This window comes from Achroia grisella, unplaced genomic scaffold (genome assembly GCF_030625045.1).
Source record: "Achroia grisella isolate CSIRO2021 unplaced genomic scaffold, CSIRO_AGI_Agris_v1 utg780, whole genome shotgun sequence".
Taxonomy (NCBI): domain Eukaryota; kingdom Metazoa; phylum Arthropoda; class Insecta; order Lepidoptera; family Pyralidae; genus Achroia; species Achroia grisella.
This window is the reverse complement of record NW_026713020.1, coordinates 6,706,719-6,727,199: the sequence shown is the minus strand read 5'-3', so window position 1 is coordinate 6,727,199 and position 20,481 is coordinate 6,706,719. Positions and strand designations below refer to the sequence as shown.

Genomic DNA, 20,481 nt, shown 5'->3' with positions numbered 1-20,481 from the left:
TACATCGAATTAATTTAACTTTAAGAAAAGTTATGATGTATACGACCGATGGTCGATGTTGTTGTTCTAATCCTCGCACGGCACAAACATTTGTATTCATGAGTATGATTGTTTGTATCGGCCTGGGTGTTTTCTAGGTATAATATGTATCTACAAAAAAAATCTATGTATTTGTATCAGTAATCTAGTACCCATAACTCAAACTATAGCTAGCTTAACTTGGGTCTAGATGGCGCTGTGTGAATTGTCCTGAGGTTATTATTATACGCGGTTTTGATTATTTGCAAGATACAAACATTGGTGTTTATGAATATGATTATTTATATTTGTCTGGGCTTATATTTATTCTATGTATGCACTTAAAAGAATGTATATGAGTATTTCTATCAGTTATCTAGTACTCATAAAACAAATTGCTTAGCTTGGGATGACGTCGTGTGAATCATTTTGGGTTATTATCATAAATAAAAACGCTACACTTCTTAAATTATTATATTTAATTGCATATAAATTTGTGGACTTTCTGTTACAATAGTACTCTTGAACTTGATATCTTTTGTATAAAACGCTAAAATATGTTTTACAACTATTGTACCAGAGGGCCATGCGTCTCACATTCTCTCCACATAGGTACACATTATAAACAGAAAATACACGCACAATAATTTATAATCTAAGCTTTTTCCTTTTTAGAAATTAACCTAATATTAAAAATACCACCTAAACTTTAGGTACTTAATTTTTCTATAGTTTCACACACACGCACGCTCGCACGGAGCTGGCTCACCGGACAACAAACAACGCAGACAGAATAAAAAAAATTAACAAAAATAAGGGCCACTATGTACGTCTCCAAACTTATGTTTATACAATATAACCAACTAAACTAACAAATCAAGTGATGTAACATAATCGAGATAAATATATCGTTAAAGACATACAAAAGTAAATCGAAAGGTATCCGTAGGCAATATTAGACTCACAGGCGCAAACTATAAAGCTGCAAATACATTCTATCTATATGAAAATTAAACACACCGATAAATTTTCATACAAATACTGGTTTTAAAAAGTTAGAATTAATATTAATATGTACCTACGGAACCGTAAATAATAAACTGAGTAATAATCTGAGAAATTCACTAATAGCGGTATATAGATTCGATCTATCTAGGTCTCCAGATTTATTTTTACAATAGGCAGTGATCATTTTACATTTGGTATGTACACTGATAATTGAAAATTATATAATTTACAATGCAATTTTGGTCCAGACAGGCAGGTAACAATCATTCCTAGCGACTTCTATATATTTTATATAATTAATTCAGTGGCGTAGCTACCGGAGGGCTAGACACAGCCTTACATTACACCCCTAATCATCCCAAGACCCTCAAAGAAAGACCATCAAAAAATTGAAGTGTTAAAAAATTCTCAAACACTCAATGTATGTAAATAAAATAAGCTACTATGCGCTCGACCATTTAAACTATTCTGGGCTCATAAGAACTACCTTCCAGAGCAGAAAAATGTCTTAAAAAAGTTGTCATTATTAGTCTAGTATCGCTGAAACGATAATTTAAACTGTTCATAAGAACTACCTTCCAGAGCAGTAAAATATCTTAAAAAAAAAGATTATTAGTCTACTGTCGCCAACTTGTTTTATATTTAGCCTTGATAAAACCTACAGTTTACCATAGTCAGGTCCAGCTTCGTACCAGGGCTTTAGGTATTTAGCTACGCCTCTGAATGTATTGCAATCTTATCCACGCGTTTCCACCCTTATGCAACTTGCACTTGAAACTTGTTTGTATCACATTATCACATAAACTGCATTATTTCTAGATTTTGAATAAATACAGGTTACAGTTTAAAACTGACCTGACTACATTACTCATAAGATACACAGGTTTTTGTATAATTTTATAATGGTATTTAAATATTCTAGGTTTTATCCCACATATGATAATGTAATACATTCATTATATATCTATGGATTCCTTATTTCATTCGTTGTATGTTTGCAGACTTTTAACACATCCAAGCATGAAAACATATTGCAAACATACTTTATAAATACATGTTTTTGTATACCTTCATTTGAATGAAATGACCGTACACATGTATTATTTAGACATATTTTTAATACATATATATAATACTACGGTGGAAACGCAGTGTAAACCGGACAGTACTACTCCACAATCGTTGACAGACAAACAAACACCGATCATATCAAAATATACTCTTACATAAATCCAAATTGTCCAATGATAAAAATGTCACTTTGATAATATTTAAATTCTTTGTACTGATATTCCATGATTCCATCGCATTACCTAATCGAATACTCTCGCTTTATTTAGAATTTTTAGCCTAAACTTACAAATTAAAACATCTAAAACTATTGCCTAATGTTAACAGAGGCAAATATACCTCGCCAACGCACAAAATATATGCCAACGTAAAATAGCTGACCAAATCGCATGGTATATGGAGTAATTACATTCACTCTATTCAATGAAACTGCATATTTATTCTTTAAACAAATAATGTTCTATCGATTGTTCTAGATCATTTTAGATTTTAGTATAAATATATGTAGAATTCATAAAAAAAAACTGTTTTTGTTCATATTGATTTTAATTTCTTATATATACTAATGAACTTACTCCATACACCTGATAATAATAAATTTGTTAACAATTTTTTTGTTTTGTTAATAAATTGTAATATTTACAGTGAACCCCTAGAATTCTTACATTTACTAGTTAGTTACGTTAGTCAAATTATTCTGTTACCTTATTCAATTCACTTTCATTTCAAATAGAAGTTAAATTTATCAATATTACAAAGTTAAGTGACTTTGAACGCTTAACCTAAATCATATTAATTTATAAAGTGTGTATTTTAAAGTTGTAAGTACACGGAACAGGGCACTGTTTCTGCAATTTACTATAGTTAAGTAACACAGACGTATGTTCTTTTTTTATTGAAAATAGCTAATCCATAGAGAATAATATACTGCATGCATTATTCTTAGTTTGTTCACTACAAATGGTATATTTAATTATTTATAACATTAAGTATACACCAATTCATAGCAACGAGTCAAAATATTAATTATAAAATATATTTAATAGAAACAAATACATTATTCAATATATTATTTTGTTCGCATTCTCTTATGAAACAGGCGAAGGTCAAAAGATTATACTTCCCATTTTTTTTTATATTTATTTACGTAATAATAATGACGTAAAAAAATAAATCTGTCTGACATATACAGTCGCACAATAGTAAATTTTCTACTACCAAATAACGTCTATATTCCATGAAAAGTAATAAAAAATAATGTTTAGTCCACTTAACACGCAGTATATATATCCTCAGTCATTTATTGCTTTATAGTTTTTATATAATATTATTTTAATCTTATGATGATCGGTGTCATCAAAAATTATACATGGCAACACATCTAATTTCGTCATAACCCAACACAACATAATAGCTCGATATCAGGATAATTGTTGTAATATATTACAGATATTACTGTGATATTCTATATATCTTCGTAGACAACCTTTAATTAATTAAATCTTTTTTTTGAACTTCGAATATTATAGTTCTCTCATTTTTCTTTATTAATTATTTATTATGACTTAACATCTAAAAATATTTATTTTTATTATTACTCTATATCTATATCTATATATTTGACGTCTATTTAAAAGAAATATTGTATAACAATGAATTGGATAAAACAGAATGTTTTATGGTAAATATATATATAAATATATAGGTAAATACTATGGTTGCTTAATAGACTTTACATTTCGGATTTCTTCAGTCAACTTCTAAATACACATTAGTTAGTACCGCCTAACATATAAGTGCATATTTTTAACTTGTTATTATATTTTTCTTTCTTATAGCTTTCTTGTCATATTAATTTCATGGTCATAGTATTGCGTACGTTTCAACAAATTGTTTTTTTTTAACTGGTCACATCATTATCTCAAAAGTGTAGTGAATTCAATGACAGTTCGTCGCTCGCGATTAAACCGAGATAAATAAACTGTAGAACTATATACCTAATATGTTTCTTGTAATCTCAATCGCCCCGTCCTATTGTGATAAGCATATGATTGTTAGAACCATTGGTAGGTCCATGTCTAAAATTACCCACATTTGATAGTATTTAAAACTGAACAGAATGGGGAAATGCTGGCAACACCGTATTCTGTTTTGCGAGCAACATATCCATTGAATATGGAGTGAAGTTGCCATTATTGAAGAGAAAAAATTACCCAATTATTCCAAACAACCTGTAAGTCTGTTATGTTGTGTTGTAATACAATATTGGATACTAAACTATAGCGATTTAAAGGCGGAAATTTACTTTTATTCTTTTAAATTTAATTTTTAATATATCTTAGAATTCATAATTACAGAAAAAAACAAGAAAAAACCTCGCAAATTGAGTACATTAGTATGGATCCCACACCATACTGTAGTTCATAATTTGACTGTTCACTTATAAATAATATAAACTTATACAAAACTTTCCATGACAAATCAATAAAGTGCAACAATAGAGCTACAGTGTACTTTTTAAAAGAATATAACCGCCAAAATTGTACTGAAAAAAAATAAGAGGCTAAGGACAAAGTCTCATTATGCCAAAATGTAACTGTTACAAATAAATTATTGTTGTGAATGAATGAAGTACAAACCCAATGTCGGCGCACGTGTTTAGTGTCCATTCACTGGAGGCTAACAGTAAGGAGATGAGGGTATAGAACGTGTATTATTTTTTCGCGGGCGGTTTCCTCGGCGTGCGTGTGGTCTTGCCTGTTGAGGTCGAAGGGGTCGGCACTATGGGAGACGCTTTGCTCTCTGTAAATAATAAAATGTATATATACACTAGCTGATCCGCGCAACTTCGTCTGCATCACACTTACGTGACATTCATCGTTGTATTTCGCCCAATTTACATAATATCTTTTAATATTATAGCCTATGTGTTATTCTGATGTATAAGCTATATTACTGTAAGTTTCATCACAATTCATTTAGATAGATACTTTATTTGCAACGTACAGTAAAGAAGAAGCACAAACAATATAACAAAGGACACATGTATCGTTACAATAAGGCGGCCTTATTGCTAAAAGCAATCTTTTCAAGGCAACCTTAGGGAAACGGATTGAAACATCGAACAGATAGGTAAAATGACATGAACAGGAGAAAGTTATTTGCATGAAAGAGTAACATCCATCCATACTCACAAACTCTTTAAGAATTTATAGAATTAGTTGTAATTCATTTCATTACTTAATGGACTTTTTAACTCCGCTACAATTAGCTTGTGTGAGATTACTAATATTTAGTGCGGAAACTTGACTACCGGAATTCGATTACCATTAGAGAAGGTCCTAACCTTCTCTAATGGTGATCGAATTCCGAGCGTGTGATCAAATAACAGGTCGGTACCTGTTATAACAATTTCTGTTCTTTAATTTTGTGGCGATTAACACATGATGATCTTTATTTATTATTTTATACTATGTAAGATGTTATATCTATAAAGCATGTTTATGTTTACATAGTATTATTACATTATTATAGTATTACATACTGTACGTTGCAAATAAAGTATATTCTATCTATCTATCTATCTATAAAATATCCTCGCTTCCGCTGTCTGTTCGCTTAGATCTTTTAAACTACGTAACGGATTTTAATGCAGTTTTTAGCAATAGAGTGATTCAAGGGGAAGGTTTATATGTATAATACATGTACACCTAGTAACCTATAGTTATAATATACATTATCTTGGCCTGTTCTTTTAATGGGAGTTATTTTGGCGGGCGAACTTTTAGGTCTAATTTTTATTTAAATATATATAATAATTATCTCAGGACAATTCACACAGCGCCATCTAGACCCAAGTTAAGCTAGGTAGAGCTTGTGTTATGGGTACTAGATAACTGATACATATACATAGATATTTTTTTTTTTTTGTAAATACATACATATTATACATAGAAAACACCCAGACCGATACAAACAATCATACTCATGAATACAAATGTTTGTGCCGTGCGAGGAATCGAACCCGCGACCATCGGTCGTAAAGCGGTGTGCTTGACCGCTAGACCACCGAGGTCGTCAATATATAGAATTATAATATAAACTTTATGGGGGGAAGATTATTATATGGACTAATAACACTATTCCGAGCAATGTACCATGTCAGGTTTACCTCCACATGGTTTCCTATGAAAACCGTCGTGATAAAATCATGGTGAATTTACCACGATGGGCTACCTAATCTGATGTCATGCTCATCTTGTCATCGTCCACTGCCCCGCCGTTATACCGTTAGCGCAGGCGAGTGCACCCTTTCATTATCATCCATAAAAAAATTATAAATTACCTTTACCCGCCCTTCTTCCTTTGCGCGTGGGCGTGGTCGTTGGTTCTTTTGCCTGTTTGGCGGGAGTTCTTTTGGCGGGTGAACTTTTAGTTTTAGATTTCTCTGTTACCGCCGTTGCAGTCTGATGATAAATGTATGATTAAATTGATTTATAAATACAAATGGAAGCAACAAATTATAGCTATAATGCAACTGGTATTTCTTATACTGCAACAATTTTATTTATTTTGTATAATGTTTTTCTTGTCATGTAAGAGTCTGTAGTCTTAATAATTGTTACTGGATGTATTAGGTGTCATGTTAGAGTACCCAATAAGTAGTGTAACTTACACTAAGTATCATACTGTAGATTAATTTGACTTGTCATAAGTGTCTGTGATGGACCTACATGAATAAAGCTATATATGATTGATTGATTGATTATTATAATTTTAATTAATTTGTAAAGTCAATTTTTACAATGTCGAATACCAGCTGCAATGTTTTCAACAACAAGTATACATATAATTTATAATTGCATTACTTCATACATTCCTTACTTAAGTTAGATTAATTTAGTTATAGTATAAATGGGTATACCAAGTCGAAAGAAACAAAGTACAAATTTGAAAATAACTAGTTATGTTGTCTAACGATTTATGTTGAGCGGAGCGCGTTTATACTTAAAAATGATCTTAACCTATCGGAATTTTTTTTTAGTGTTAAACGATAGAAGCCTGAAGACCTTCGATGAAAATTTGATCTCGATCAGTCAAGTCGTTTCGGAGGAGCATCGTTACAAAGAGTGAAAATCTAATCTCTAAGATCGCTCCGCTCAAATATCAAACTCAATGGTCCGACTATAGCACACCGCCTTACTTCCGATGGTTGCTTATTCGTAACTATGATTGTTCATATCTCTCTGAGTGTTTTCTATGTATATTATGTAATACTTGTATATACAGAAAAACTGTTAATTTAATATGAAGTATATCTTTTAGTTATTTAGTACCCATAGCACAAGCTCTGCTTAGCTTAGAACTCTAGCATAATTGTACAAAATTGATTACAGGACCGTGGAGTTTCTATGTAGATTTTAAAACATCCACCTTTACCTCTTCGGGAAAACCTCTTCAAATTTAAAGGATTTCACTGGCTTTCGACATGACATACCCTTTACAACTAAATCTGTACTTAATGTACATTGTAATAAATGTGATAATGAAATAATGCAATTAACAAATTAGGACATTAAATATTTTACACACAATTCCAACAATAATGCAATAGTATCACAACACAAAATGAACTTTAGTATTATTATCAAAAGGTGTACCTTTAAAAACACTAAGACGAAATATATAACCTTTTTAATAATATAACAAACGCAATTATACAAAACAGATACCAATCACAATTGACATCGTTATAATTTATTTACCCTAATTAATATTTAATTATAAATAATTTATTATTCAGTAGATTAATATTTACTGCACATTACAATAGTTTGTTCCAATAAAATTATCATGGATTTTATTAATTATAAAACCAACTGAATATGTAAATATTTCCTATTAAAGTGACGCTAATAATTGTAATACTTTAAAACACGTATATGGTACAATATCTACAGATAATATATACTACAGATATAATACATAATGTATCTATCCTTACTAATATTATAAAAATGAAAGTAGGTATATTTGTTAGGCTTTTACGCAAAAACTACAGAACCGATCATCATGAAGTTTTGTACACATGTTCTTGGAAGTATTAGGATGAAAACAGGACACTTAAAAAAAAATAATAAAAAAAATATATATCAACATTTTGCTACTTCAGCGCTATCTAGCAGCCACTGATGATTCAATGCGAGCGAAGCCGCCGGTAAAAGCTAGTCGTTCATAAAAATGTAGATTTTTAACTCATAGATATTCTCTTACACACTATTCTAATATATTCACTGTATGTATTAAATAAATACCAAATAAACGAGCTTCAAGCTGATAGTAAGTGATAACCGCCTCCCTTGAGCACATGCAACTCCAGGGAATGTGTTGCCAGTCTTATTGGAAAGTATAAGCACTATACTAACTGTAATATAGAATTCTACTGAGAATTCTCCCTAATTGTATTTAAAAATAAATCTACATATTTTTAAACAGTTACAAACTAAGCTAATTTGAAAAGAATAAGAGCTGAGTTTCTTGACATTTCTTCTGTACTGTCAGTCTGTAATAGACCAATATAAATAAAGATATTTTGATTTTAAACTATCTAAGTTTATAAATATGTTATACCTATGAATGATAACTAAATCTAAATATAAAATTATATGATAATACGTTAAAGTTTGGTCACAAATTACATATTTATACAATAACTAGCTGACCCGCGACTTTGTCTGCATTACACTTATCATTTTATATCGCACCATTTACATAATATCTTCGTAAATTATAGCCTATATGTTATTCTGTGGTATAAGCTATGTTACAGTATTCATCAAAAACAGTTCAGTAGTTTTTACGTAAAAAAGTACCAAACATTCACCCATATTTACAAACTTTTGCAAATATAATATAAGTATGATATCCATTGAAAATTTTATTGGAACATAATAGACAGTTTTAATATAGATGCAGTAAAGTAATTGCATGCAATTCATGCCAATACTGAACGTAATTCGTCGAGAAATGCAAACAATTGAAGAAGAGGCCAATAAAAGTAGTAAAACTAAAGAAACACAAAAAGCAAGCAATGATTATGAGTCATGAATGAAGGTGATATAGATTTTGTTAGATCTATCCTTACGTTTGAGATTTTTCATTAGACATGCGCATTATTTATGTCAATTACCTTTTTTAATTTGTTTAAAGTGATGTATAGACGATAAGTTTTATTTTATATAATTTCTATAACTATTAGATAAACCCTAACATTCTGGATATATTTAAAAAAGTTTTTTTTTTTGTGTCTAAATTGATATAAAGAGTAAAAATTTCGTTTTTTATAATGTCTATAACCTATTATACAAAACCCTAACAGTATAAAATATTAAAAAAATATTCTTTTTTTACTTGAACTTACTGGATCAACCGTTGTACATAAAATATATATTTTTTTAATTATTTCAACTATAAAAAGTTTCATTGGAGACTAACATGGCATGTTTTTTACTTATAAAAAAATAAAGTCATGTAGGATAATTACACTCATGTAAAAACAGGGCTGGCTATGACTGCTTTCAGAAATGTCAAAAAAAAAAAGGAAAAATATTTCGAACCAATTAACATATTCTTTTAACAGGAAAAATTCTAGTATGTTCGATATTCGGCGGACCGAACTACGCAATAATATTATAGACTAACGATAGACTATAATTGTAAATGCTATTGAATGGCTGTATGATTTTTGTCTTTTAACTAAAATAAAAAAAGCATTAAATACTTGTAATTACCATAACTAATATAACATTATTTTTATAAATGTATATTCAAATATATTTTTTTAATATATATAAACATTTTAGATAAAATTTTTGATATTTGACATTGAGAAGTTAGCGCGGGAAAAACATTTTTGTATCTATATTCTTTTTTTTTTAATATAACATGCATCATGCATCCTCTATACCCTATACCGTAGAGTAAGTAATTATAATGGTTTCCAATGCGTGGTATGGCCGTGAGTAATAAAAAAAAATATACCTTGACCCAATCAAAATAATGCGGAGGCCTGATACTGGAACCTTCCAATACTGCATAATCAATGTACATAACATACTTTTAGCATGCACATCGATATAACCACATTATAACATTATATCCAATAAATTTTGCTCAAAATTACTATATATATATATATATCTATATATTTACTCATAATCATAATACACTCTCTTCGTCTAACTAAACAATTATCAACATTATGAACAAACACAATCTGAGCTTGTCTGTTGTAATAAATAAAATATTACTGCTCAGGATTCGTACGTATTTTCCATGTATATGAATTTTGTTCTATCTTGTTTAGTTGAAATTAATGTACTGCCATTAAGCCATAATAAAAAATATAAACAAGTCTATGGTACGATATCTACAGATAATGTGTGCATAATGTATCTTTTTCATAAAAATGTAATTTTTAACACTTAGATGTTCTCTTATTTACTATTTCCATATATATACTGTACGTTTTGCATTATCTGTAGTCATGTAATAATTGTAATACTTTAAAAAAATCATATTTATATTTCAAATAGACTTGTTTAGATACATTTCTAAATACAAAATCACACATTGTAAAAATATACTGAAAAATACGCAACGACTCCTCACACTGTAATAACTTAAAATTAAGCAGACGTATCGCTGTCCCGCTCGCGCGTACCACACTCCGCGCGGGCGGGACAGGGACGGCACAGACAAACGCACACCTTACTCACTCTGGGACATGAATGTATGGCGGTGATTGCGGAGGATACGTACATTTCTATATATCCGTTGTACTATGCCTACCTTGCTTGTGTTCGCCACAGAGGGCGTACTACCTGCCGATTTTCTTTTATTTGTTTTCTGTTTTGTTGGCGGTGTTTTTGTTTTGCGCGCGCTTTTCGGACTGCGTTTTGGCGTCATTCGCGCCTTTTTGGCGGGCGTTGTCGCGACCTTCTGGAAATATTTGGTGGTTGTTATTTTTTTTTCTCTACTCGATGCAAAAGACGTTTGATATAAAACTGCTTTGGTTTATATGCCACGACGACTGCGAATAAAATAGTCTTTCCTTATCCCAATAAAAGAAACAATAAATTATATTATAACTGGATCAAGGCAATTATTATTTAATAAAAACCAACAAGTAACTATAGACGCTAGGGAAAAATATTACTAGAAAAACTTCACGTTCATAAGCGGCTAGAGAGTCGTATGGTTTTTGATTTGTTTGTTATCGTTTTCTCAATACTCTATGGAAAACAAACAATCAATATTGCTAATTATAACTGGAGCGAGAATCCTATACAACTATAGTAAGAACCAACAAATAATTGTCGATGGAGAGAAAAAATTATATATATTACAGTTATAATATTAATATTTCTTTTAACAATATAGAAGGCATAGACACCTATAAGTGTAAAGATTGTTATCTACATGAATTTGATTATTATTGTTTTTACAAATTGATATGAAAGAATGTATAATGATATGAGTGGAGCGACATTCCTATGCATTTACTATTTAATAAAAACCAACAAATAATATTGACGGTAGCGAAAAAATATTACTACAAAAAACTTGATGTTCATAAGCGGCTAAATGTACTACATGATGGCTTTTGATTTCATTTGAATAGAAATGTATTTGTATCGTTAAAAAATAACATAAAAATTATCAGAATAGAATTAAAAAGTATTGGTAAAAAGAATGATGCAAACTGCCAACAACAGATAATATAGACTAATAAAAATGAGATGAGCGTCTAAAAACTATACTTTGTACAGAAATTATTAAGTATATAAGTATTTTATCCATATTAAAAAATGTGTGTATTTTAGAACATTTATTAAAAAAAAAGCAACATGCAAGTTTCTTGCTCATTCTTCTTGTGGCGTATGCGTTCGAAATGAGTGGTAGAAAAATGACTATTCAAAAGTGCTTGTATTAAGTTTATTTGAATAAAGGTTAATTCTATTTCTAAACATACATCCCTGCGACAGTTAGCTGTTACGGCATAAGCTGAGTGTCGGCCATATTGCGAAACAGAATAAAAATATTGTAACGTAATTTTAATTGTTATATGTATAATGTTATATATATACAATCTTATTTAATTTGTTGAAAAGAAACTTGAGTTCCATGCCAGTTCTTTTTAATTGAATCTGTATATTGAACTGGACGGTAGACAAAAACATTTAATACAAAAAAACTTGAAGTTCATAAGCGGCTAAAATGTCCTACATGAATAAATTATTTTTGATTTGATTTGATATGTAGCCTTCATTCCTATAATTGGAAATGATTAATATTGTTGTAAAGCTAATTTAAATTGTCTCTCTTCTTAATCATTCCCTCACTGCTGAGGATCGCGACTCTACGCTATCTTGTCGACCAGCTGTCACCATCGGTTACGCTCAGACGCCTTATGTATTGCGGTACTGATAGTATTATTCAGTTGACAGGATATCTCATCTAAACCTGTACAGCTATTCTTTGAGCATCACTTACGAATTCGAAAACGGAATCCGCAGTGAGATGCTACATTGGTTTTCTGTAAAACTCGATAGCGACTGCAGCGCCACGCGCTCGAGAGCGGGACGGAGGTGAAACAGGCACTAGTCATTTTTTAGAAATATAGGCAAGTTTATATTTACAAATGGATATGAGTGCCGTGGGTGAAATGAGTTGAAACGCTTACAGAATACCAATACTGATCGAAAATGTAACTCACGGCAGTCTCATTAGCGTCGTCCTGATTGCCGCGAGGCGACGATTTCGAACTGGTGCGTTTGCGCGACTTCTTCTCCAATTGGGACTCATCCGTGTACAGAGACAGATCCACTGTAAAATATAAATTGTTTAATGAAACAGTCATTGCCTTAATATATATTACTTCTTTTTAAACTTTCGAGTATACGACACATTATAGAGTTAAACTGGTTTTAGTATAAATAATTTTATGGCAAACTAGCTTTTGCCCACGGCTTCGCTCGCGTTAATTTATTCCCTTAGGGGTGGATTTTATCAAAATTCTTTCTTAGGGGATGCCTACGTCATAGTAGCTTTATGCATGCAGAGTCTCAGCCCGATCGGTTTAAAATTAACAAAATTTCATACAAACTTTCATCCCCTATTTTATCCCATTGGGGGTAGAATTAACCAAAATCCTTTCTTAGCGGATGCGTACGTCTTAACATCTACCTGCATGCCAAATTTCAGCCCGATCCGTCCAGTGGTTTGGTCTGTGCGTTGATAGATCACTATGTCAGTCAGTTTTGAGTTATATATATTTAGGATAAAAGAATTTTACGTCTCACCGACGTTTCAACAAGGCTTCAACAATTAAGTCAGGCATAAAATTATTCGTGTTAAAACCCGTTTGACTATATTAATAACTAGCTGGTTCCCGCGACTAAGTCCGCGTGGAATTTAACTTTATTTTTCTAAGATAAGAGTAGCCTAAGTTACTTCTTATTACATCAGCTACCTGCCAAAAAACGCCCCTCTCAGAATCGGTTCAGCCATTTCAGAGATTAACCGGAACAGACAGCCAGACAGACAAAAATTGTAGGAAATGTTATTTTTGTGTATGTACCATATTTACATTCATATGCATGTAGTAAAAGATGGGTATTTCAATATTACAAACAGACACTGCAATTTTATTTATATGTATAGTTGTGAATATGTATTAAACATCTAGATTCTGGTAAAGTTGCTGTTTTATGCATTGTGTATATTTACTTGTATCTATTTATAGATAGTAAACTAATAGGTAAAACATAGTCTAGTACTTGCGAGCTATATTCAGTGCAGAGACCGTCATAAGTAAACACAACTAATCACCTTGTTTAACTCCACATGTTTCCCCCTACAAAACATCATGATTAATTCCTGCTGAATACGTCATGATGGCCTAACTGACCTGAATCTTAGCACTCTCACTGATGCCCTGCAGCGTAAACCTCTAACGCAAGCAGGTGAAGCATTCCATCATCATCCATTAAGAATAACCCATCCCGATGTAATGGAAGTAAACTTACAGCCATCAGGGTGCTCTTCAGTCAGCTGCAGCTGGTCTCGCGGAGTCACCTCAGCTCGCAGCGCGCGCTCCAAGATGGAGGAAGCTCGGGCTCGCTCGCCGGCCTTCAGCAGCTGGGCGCCTCCGCTGCCGGCACGTGTCAGCGACAACGTCGTCAGCACGCACTCCATGTCTGCAGGCACCATGTTAAAATATGGGTGAAGGAAGAATTGTCATATTTAGTGATCCACTTAGATAATCAATAGTCCGTGTAGAGATGGGAGATTGAACTGAATAGAGTGACCACCAGCATATGCAACAGAAAATAGTCAAATCTGTGTTCGTAACCAGAACAGACCAGTCCTCACAAGCTTAAATATATATTCTTAAAAAATATGAATACTATATAAATACCAGTGACGTCATAGAAGTCTGGCTTGTAGGTATCCCCTGAAGGGTCCGCAGCCTTATCCTGGGAGAGCCAGCGGATCTTGATCTTGCGTGTGGTGCGGTACACATTCTGCATCGTTTGGCACACGTAGAAGCCGCCTTCAGCGTTGCGGACGGCCAGATATTCATTCCTTTTAATGAAATTTCAATTATTAACTATCAACCGCGATTAGAAATAAGATTATTTTTATTCAAATATATACTAATGTAATTCATGCAATTAAGTAATGCATTTAGCATTAGAATAAATGAATAAATAATTCGGGACAATTAACATACATTGCCGTGATAGCGCCATCTAGTCCCAAGCTAAGTAGAGCTTATGTTATGGGTACTAGACAACTGATATAAATTAGGTTTTTTTTAAATGCATACATAATATACATAGAAAACACCCAGATCGATACAAACCATCGTACTCATGAATACAAAAGTCTGTACCGTGCAAGGAATCAAACCCGCGACCGTCGGAAGTAAAACGGTGTAGTAACCTAGCTAAACCAGTGAGGCCGTCGAAGAGAAATGAAATTAATCAGTTAATAAGTGTAGTTAATATATAATTAACAGACAGACAGACAGATTATTTTTGTATTCCGTTTTTGTCTAGTGTACTTATAATTTAAAATTACTCACTTATAAAAGACAATGAGTTTGTCATCATTAGGCTTGGTGGGTGTTGAACGGCCGGCCGACGCCGAGAGCTTGGTCGCCATGGCGAGCTCAGGAGTTGGAGATTGGTACAGCTGCACCTGTAAATATCAATATATATTATCACGATTTAGAATAGAAAAACATTTATTCAAATAAACTTTATATAAACACTTTTGAATAGACATAGTTATCATTCTTTTAATCTACCGCTCATTCGGAAAGCTGTCTCATCACAAGAAGAACGAGCAAGAAACTTGTGTGTCGGAAAGGATCGTTGTCACACACCATCAACTCATTCATTTATTAAGAACAAGATTGGGGTACAAGAAACTTGTGTGTTGCTCTTTTGAAACAATTTATCATGATGGTTTTTAAAAAACGAAAGTTAGTAATTCATTTTATGGTAATGCGTAAGATTTTACACACACTAAATCAAGAGAGGCAATTCAAATCTTATATTAAACAAATGTTATGCAAAAAAGCCTATTATAAGATAGATGAATTTATAGATGATAGCAATATATAGCAAGAATAAGTTTATTTGCGGACAACGTTATAATTTTAATTTTCATACTGCTTTCTTGATATATGATAGCGTAGCGGCTTTTGTATTGATTGCCGCATGCATCCTTATGTAAAGTGCGATTGTAACTAATATAGTTTTTTGTAACGTGATGAGTAGTCATGGACTAAAATGTCCAGACGTGTGGCGGCGTGGTGGGCCGGGTCAATGGGCTCTAAAATATGATTTATCCGTCATACTCGTGAACGAGGGCTGCTTGTAGGGACTGGTCTGCTCTTATCACTACGAGATTTAAGATGATTATATTTGACTTAGTGCTTGTTGGTAGTTTGTATTCACACGTTTCGACTTGTAAATGTAAACTTACAAGGATTATTTAAAAGAGCAACACACAAGTTTCAAAAGTGCTTAAATTAAGTTTATTTGAATAAATGATTTTCTATTCTATTCTATTCTAAAGGGAACCGCGTGGAGGTCAATCTGGCATGGTACATTGCTAGCAATATAATCCACAGTTCATTACTAACATTCCCCTTTCCCCCGGATTGTTAGTATTGATTGGTCTGGTGACCCCAATGTATCATGTCAGGTTGAACTGGAAACCATCGTAATAAATTCTTGGTGAATTTGTCACGATGGGCTAACTGTCCTGTTGTTGATCTTATCCTTCACTGATGCCTGCCAGTGTGAACTTGACAACTGATTTAAAAATGTATTTTTAATACATACATCATATACATATAAAACAACCAGACCGATACAAATAAAATAAATTTTTAGTAGTTAGTTACAGTTAGATCATAGTAATATATCCAAGTAATGATATTATTGGCAACCAATTTATAGGCATGAGCACAAAAAATCATACTCATGAATGATGTTTGTGCCGTGCGAGGATCGAACCCGCGACCATCGCAAGTAAAGCCGGTGTGCTAAACCGCTAGACCACCAAGGCCGTTGGAGAAAATAATGGTATAACTATAAAATGTAACAAGAAACATTACTACTTGATTTTTTTTTTGTCACAAATTCCAGCATATTCCTAATAAACAGTGTTATGTAAAAAGTTGAGATGTTGAGGTTGTGTTTACAAAAAATTATTAAAACCTAAAAATAATGTGTGATGCTTTGTTTACATTTACAAGATGCCAAATATAAAACTGCTAACACTATGTTTGCACACTTGTGTAAGGTGATCTAAACTTGTCAATTAAGTCACTCTTTGCAGGTCTTGTTTCCACAAATTAGAGTGTTATAACCAAATAATTAAGTACATTAGCATTTACATTGTCTAAACTTTTATCTACAATACAGTTTGGTATATTTTAAACAACCACTTGTCCCGGCTTTGCATTAATGCATTACAAATCTTTTAATTTCTCTGCATATTCTATACTATAATATGCATGTATTATACATATAAACCTTCCTCTTGAATCACACTAACTAGTGTTAAAAACTGCATCAAAATCTGTTGCGTAATTTAAAAGATAAAGATGCATAATTTAAGATATTTTATATTTAAACTTATATTCAAAAGAATGTTTGGTGGAATTTAATTAAATTGCTAATCCTATTAATATAACAGATACTAAAGTTTGCGAGGATGGAAGAATTTTTGTTACTATTTCACACTGAACCATTGAATGAAATGTGCCACACAAAAGATCATATGAGATTAAAACTTCAAAAAATAAACTAGAAACTAAACCTGATGGTAAGGAATTACCACTGCCCATAAGCACCTGCAATACTATGGGAATTGCAAGTGCATTGACAGCCTTTTAAGAAGGAAAATCTCTTATTTTTTTAGAAATACCATTGATGGAAGCTATCTACAATGCCATGACATACAAATAGTTTGAAATAGTCCCTAACAGTTTGATAGAGGTTAATTTATTACATATATTACTGTATTTTAATAATAATAATGTCAGATCTGAGATAGGTACAGAAAGCAAACTAAGTTTTGTGTGTAGAATAAGTTTAAACAAACTTATCATTGGCAAAATCTAGGTTCTTTCTAATAAAGTTTAGATTTTTTTAACTAGTATAAGCTGGTACCCTATAATAGCAACATGTAATGAATTTCAATTTGTTTATTTCCTGCCTTTATTTCTTCTCATCTTTAGATAACTAATTTAGTTTACTCTTAACAAATAATTGTTGATTGCAATAACTAACCTGTGTTCTATTTCTCTTTGATCTGGCATCAGGTGTGGTATCCCCTTCAGCAGGTTTTTTAGCAGAACTTGGGCCGTCAGAAGGCTTGCTGCTTGGTGATGGTTGTCGTCTTTTTCTCATTGGAGGAGTCACTGTTGCTAACTTCAATGTGGACTTTGGAGTAACTTTCACTTCAGTTTTGGCGGGAACCTTAACCTCAGGTTTCTTTTCCTCTGGCTTTTCTTCTGTCTTCTGTGGTTCAACTTCCTCTTTCTTTGTAGGTTCTGGTTTATCAACCTTGACATCTTCTTTTTTATCTTCTGCAGTAGTCTGTGGTTTCTCAACTTTAGGTTCTTCTTTCTTTTCTTCTGGCTTAGCAGGGCTTTCAATTTTAGCACTTTCAGCAACAGCTACCTTTTGTTCATCATCTTGTTTGGGAGGTATGGCTGTTTTCTCTTGTAACTGACTGTCATTTGCAGATTCTGGCACAGGCTTGTTGTCACTTTGTGTGGGAGCAATGTCAGCTGTTGGTGCCGGTTTCAGCTCAGTTGGCTTGGGTGTTTTTTCTGCTGGTTCATTGGCTGTGGCCACTTTAGGTTGAGCAGGACCATCTGTTTGTCCTACAGGATTAGCAGTTTCCGTTTTTTGTGGTGTACTTGGAGCACTGTTTGGTTTTTCAGGAGGTTTTGGTGTACTAGGAGATGTCTTAGCAATGTCCTGCTTCTCTTTGTTGGGTTCAGGATTTTGTGGTTTAAGACCAGTGGTAGCATTTGAAGCAGGTTTTGGAGAATCAATAGTACCATTTGAATGACCTGTGGAGTCAGGTTCTTTCTTCTCGGGAGTTCGGGTTAAAGCAAGAGGTTGTGATGTGTTAACTTTATCCTGGACCAAGCTGAGTGGTGCACTGGTGCTTGCAGTTTTATTGGGACTGGCGACCAAGTTTGTGGGAGGAACAGAGTTCTGAGTGACATGAGAGAGGTTGCCGTGGTGACTCATATTTTGTGCCATCTGCGCCATGTTGGCAGAGACCGGCGCCATGGAGGGCGCGGCGTGCGGTAGCAACTGCGGCGGCGGCGCGTGATGCGTCAAGTTCTGCCCGACCAGGTTGTTGGTGCCGTGATGCAGGGAGTTCTGCGCGCCCTGCGGGTGTCCCACTGCGTGGTTCACTGTCGCCACGTTGCCCTTTGCCGGACTCGCTTGACCTCCCGGCTGCGGCACCCCCGGCTGGGGCAGCACCGGCTTTAAAGCAGAATTCATATCAAACGCGTCTCTATGCCGCCCAATTGAAGATACACAAGCTGAAACACAAAGTAAGCTCGTTTACTGCCGTTGTTGTCACTACTCAATACACCGAAATGTCTTTGACCCATAACAATAATTCAAACATAATGAATGTATATTGTATAGGCAGTACGCGCGTAAGAACGCGGGGATAGCACTGCCCGCCTTACAGCGGACTTTCTACTCTCGACTACGTTATAAAGAAATATAATGCTAAAGAAAGTTACCACTAGCTGTTTCGACGATAAACGCCCATGAAATATCCCAGTGTGATGACTGCGGCACAGATAGCCGCAAAAAATATGCGATGCTATGGGCCAAGAAAGTTCCGCAAGATATGACCCACCGCTGTTCTAGTACATAAAATAACACCACACCAGTATACAACTGTGAACAAACACTTAATCTCACTCGCGACACAATAATTCCATCGTTTAACTAAAGTTTTTACCACAAATTAGCATTTATTTAACTCTGAGACAAGTACATAACAGGTACAGTAGTTTCAGAGATGGCGTCGGCAGAACGCGCATGCGCCACCCTCTCTTCCTATCCTCCAATCAAAAGTCAGTGACGAAACGAAGGCCTAGCGAATTTTTCCGAATGCGTCATCTCTTTCTATACTGTAATATTTATATATATCTATTTCGTAGACGATGGTTTGGAACGTTCAGAAACTAAAGTTAGAAAACATTGAAAAAATAAATTTAATCTAACATGGTTATTGTTTGTTGCCTATGTACCAGTTACAAATTTAAATTCATCAAGATCATTAAAAATACTGGATTATTTATTTTATTTTTATTTTTTTCATGCAATTATATATATTATCTTCCAGACTATAAACAGATTTATCAGATTTATTGACCGTTGAAAATTTTTTTGTATAAAGTGCACACAATATTCAAAACAGTGATTAGTAACTATATTACAAGTCTGTTTGAGAATATTTGATTTGTTACCGATTACGTTAACTAAATATGGTAGAGGAACATCAGTGAAAGATGTTGGAATGAGAATAAAAACAGGCTTGGTAGCGTAGTAGGTTTTTAAGGGGATCGCATGGAGGTCAATCGATAAAAAAAAAAAAATATTAAATATGTATATTGCTAGCAATAGTGGCCCTATTCTCCATTACTAAAAATCATTCTTCCCTTACTTTCTTACTTATCTACTCAACCAACTATAATATTTATAATTATCAAATATTGTTTAATTGTTTTGTTATTTGTAAAGTAAATAATTTATA

General features: G+C 33.0%; 1 protein-coding gene across 4 annotated transcripts; it reads right to left on the bottom strand.

Moving 5' to 3' along the window:
* Nucleotides 1–479: 479 nt before the first annotated feature.
* Nucleotides 480–19,770, bottom strand: LOC131850931 (proteoglycan 4-like). Of its 4 annotated transcripts, none has more exons than XM_059201344.1 (9): nucleotides 19,460–19,770; nucleotides 17,973–19,249; nucleotides 15,248–15,363; nucleotides 14,579–14,745; nucleotides 14,187–14,357; nucleotides 12,875–12,984; nucleotides 10,918–11,097; nucleotides 6,443–6,563; nucleotides 480–4,899 (listed from the first exon to the last, which is right to left on the bottom strand). In XM_059201344.1, exons 2-9 carry the CDS (start codon nucleotides 19,206–19,208, stop codon nucleotides 4,811–4,813), a joined length of 2,190 nt encoding a protein of 729 aa, XP_059057327.1. In that variant the 5' UTR covers nucleotides 19,209–19,249; nucleotides 19,460–19,770; the 3' UTR covers nucleotides 480–4,810. The 4 variants fall into 4 exon arrangements, with proteins under 4 accessions (XP_059057327.1, XP_059057328.1, XP_059057329.1 ...); XM_059201345.1 differs by having other exon boundaries at nucleotides 10,918–11,094; XM_059201346.1 differs by having other exon boundaries at nucleotides 10,948–11,097; nucleotides 19,460–19,769.
* Nucleotides 19,771–20,481: the final 711 nt, after the last annotated feature.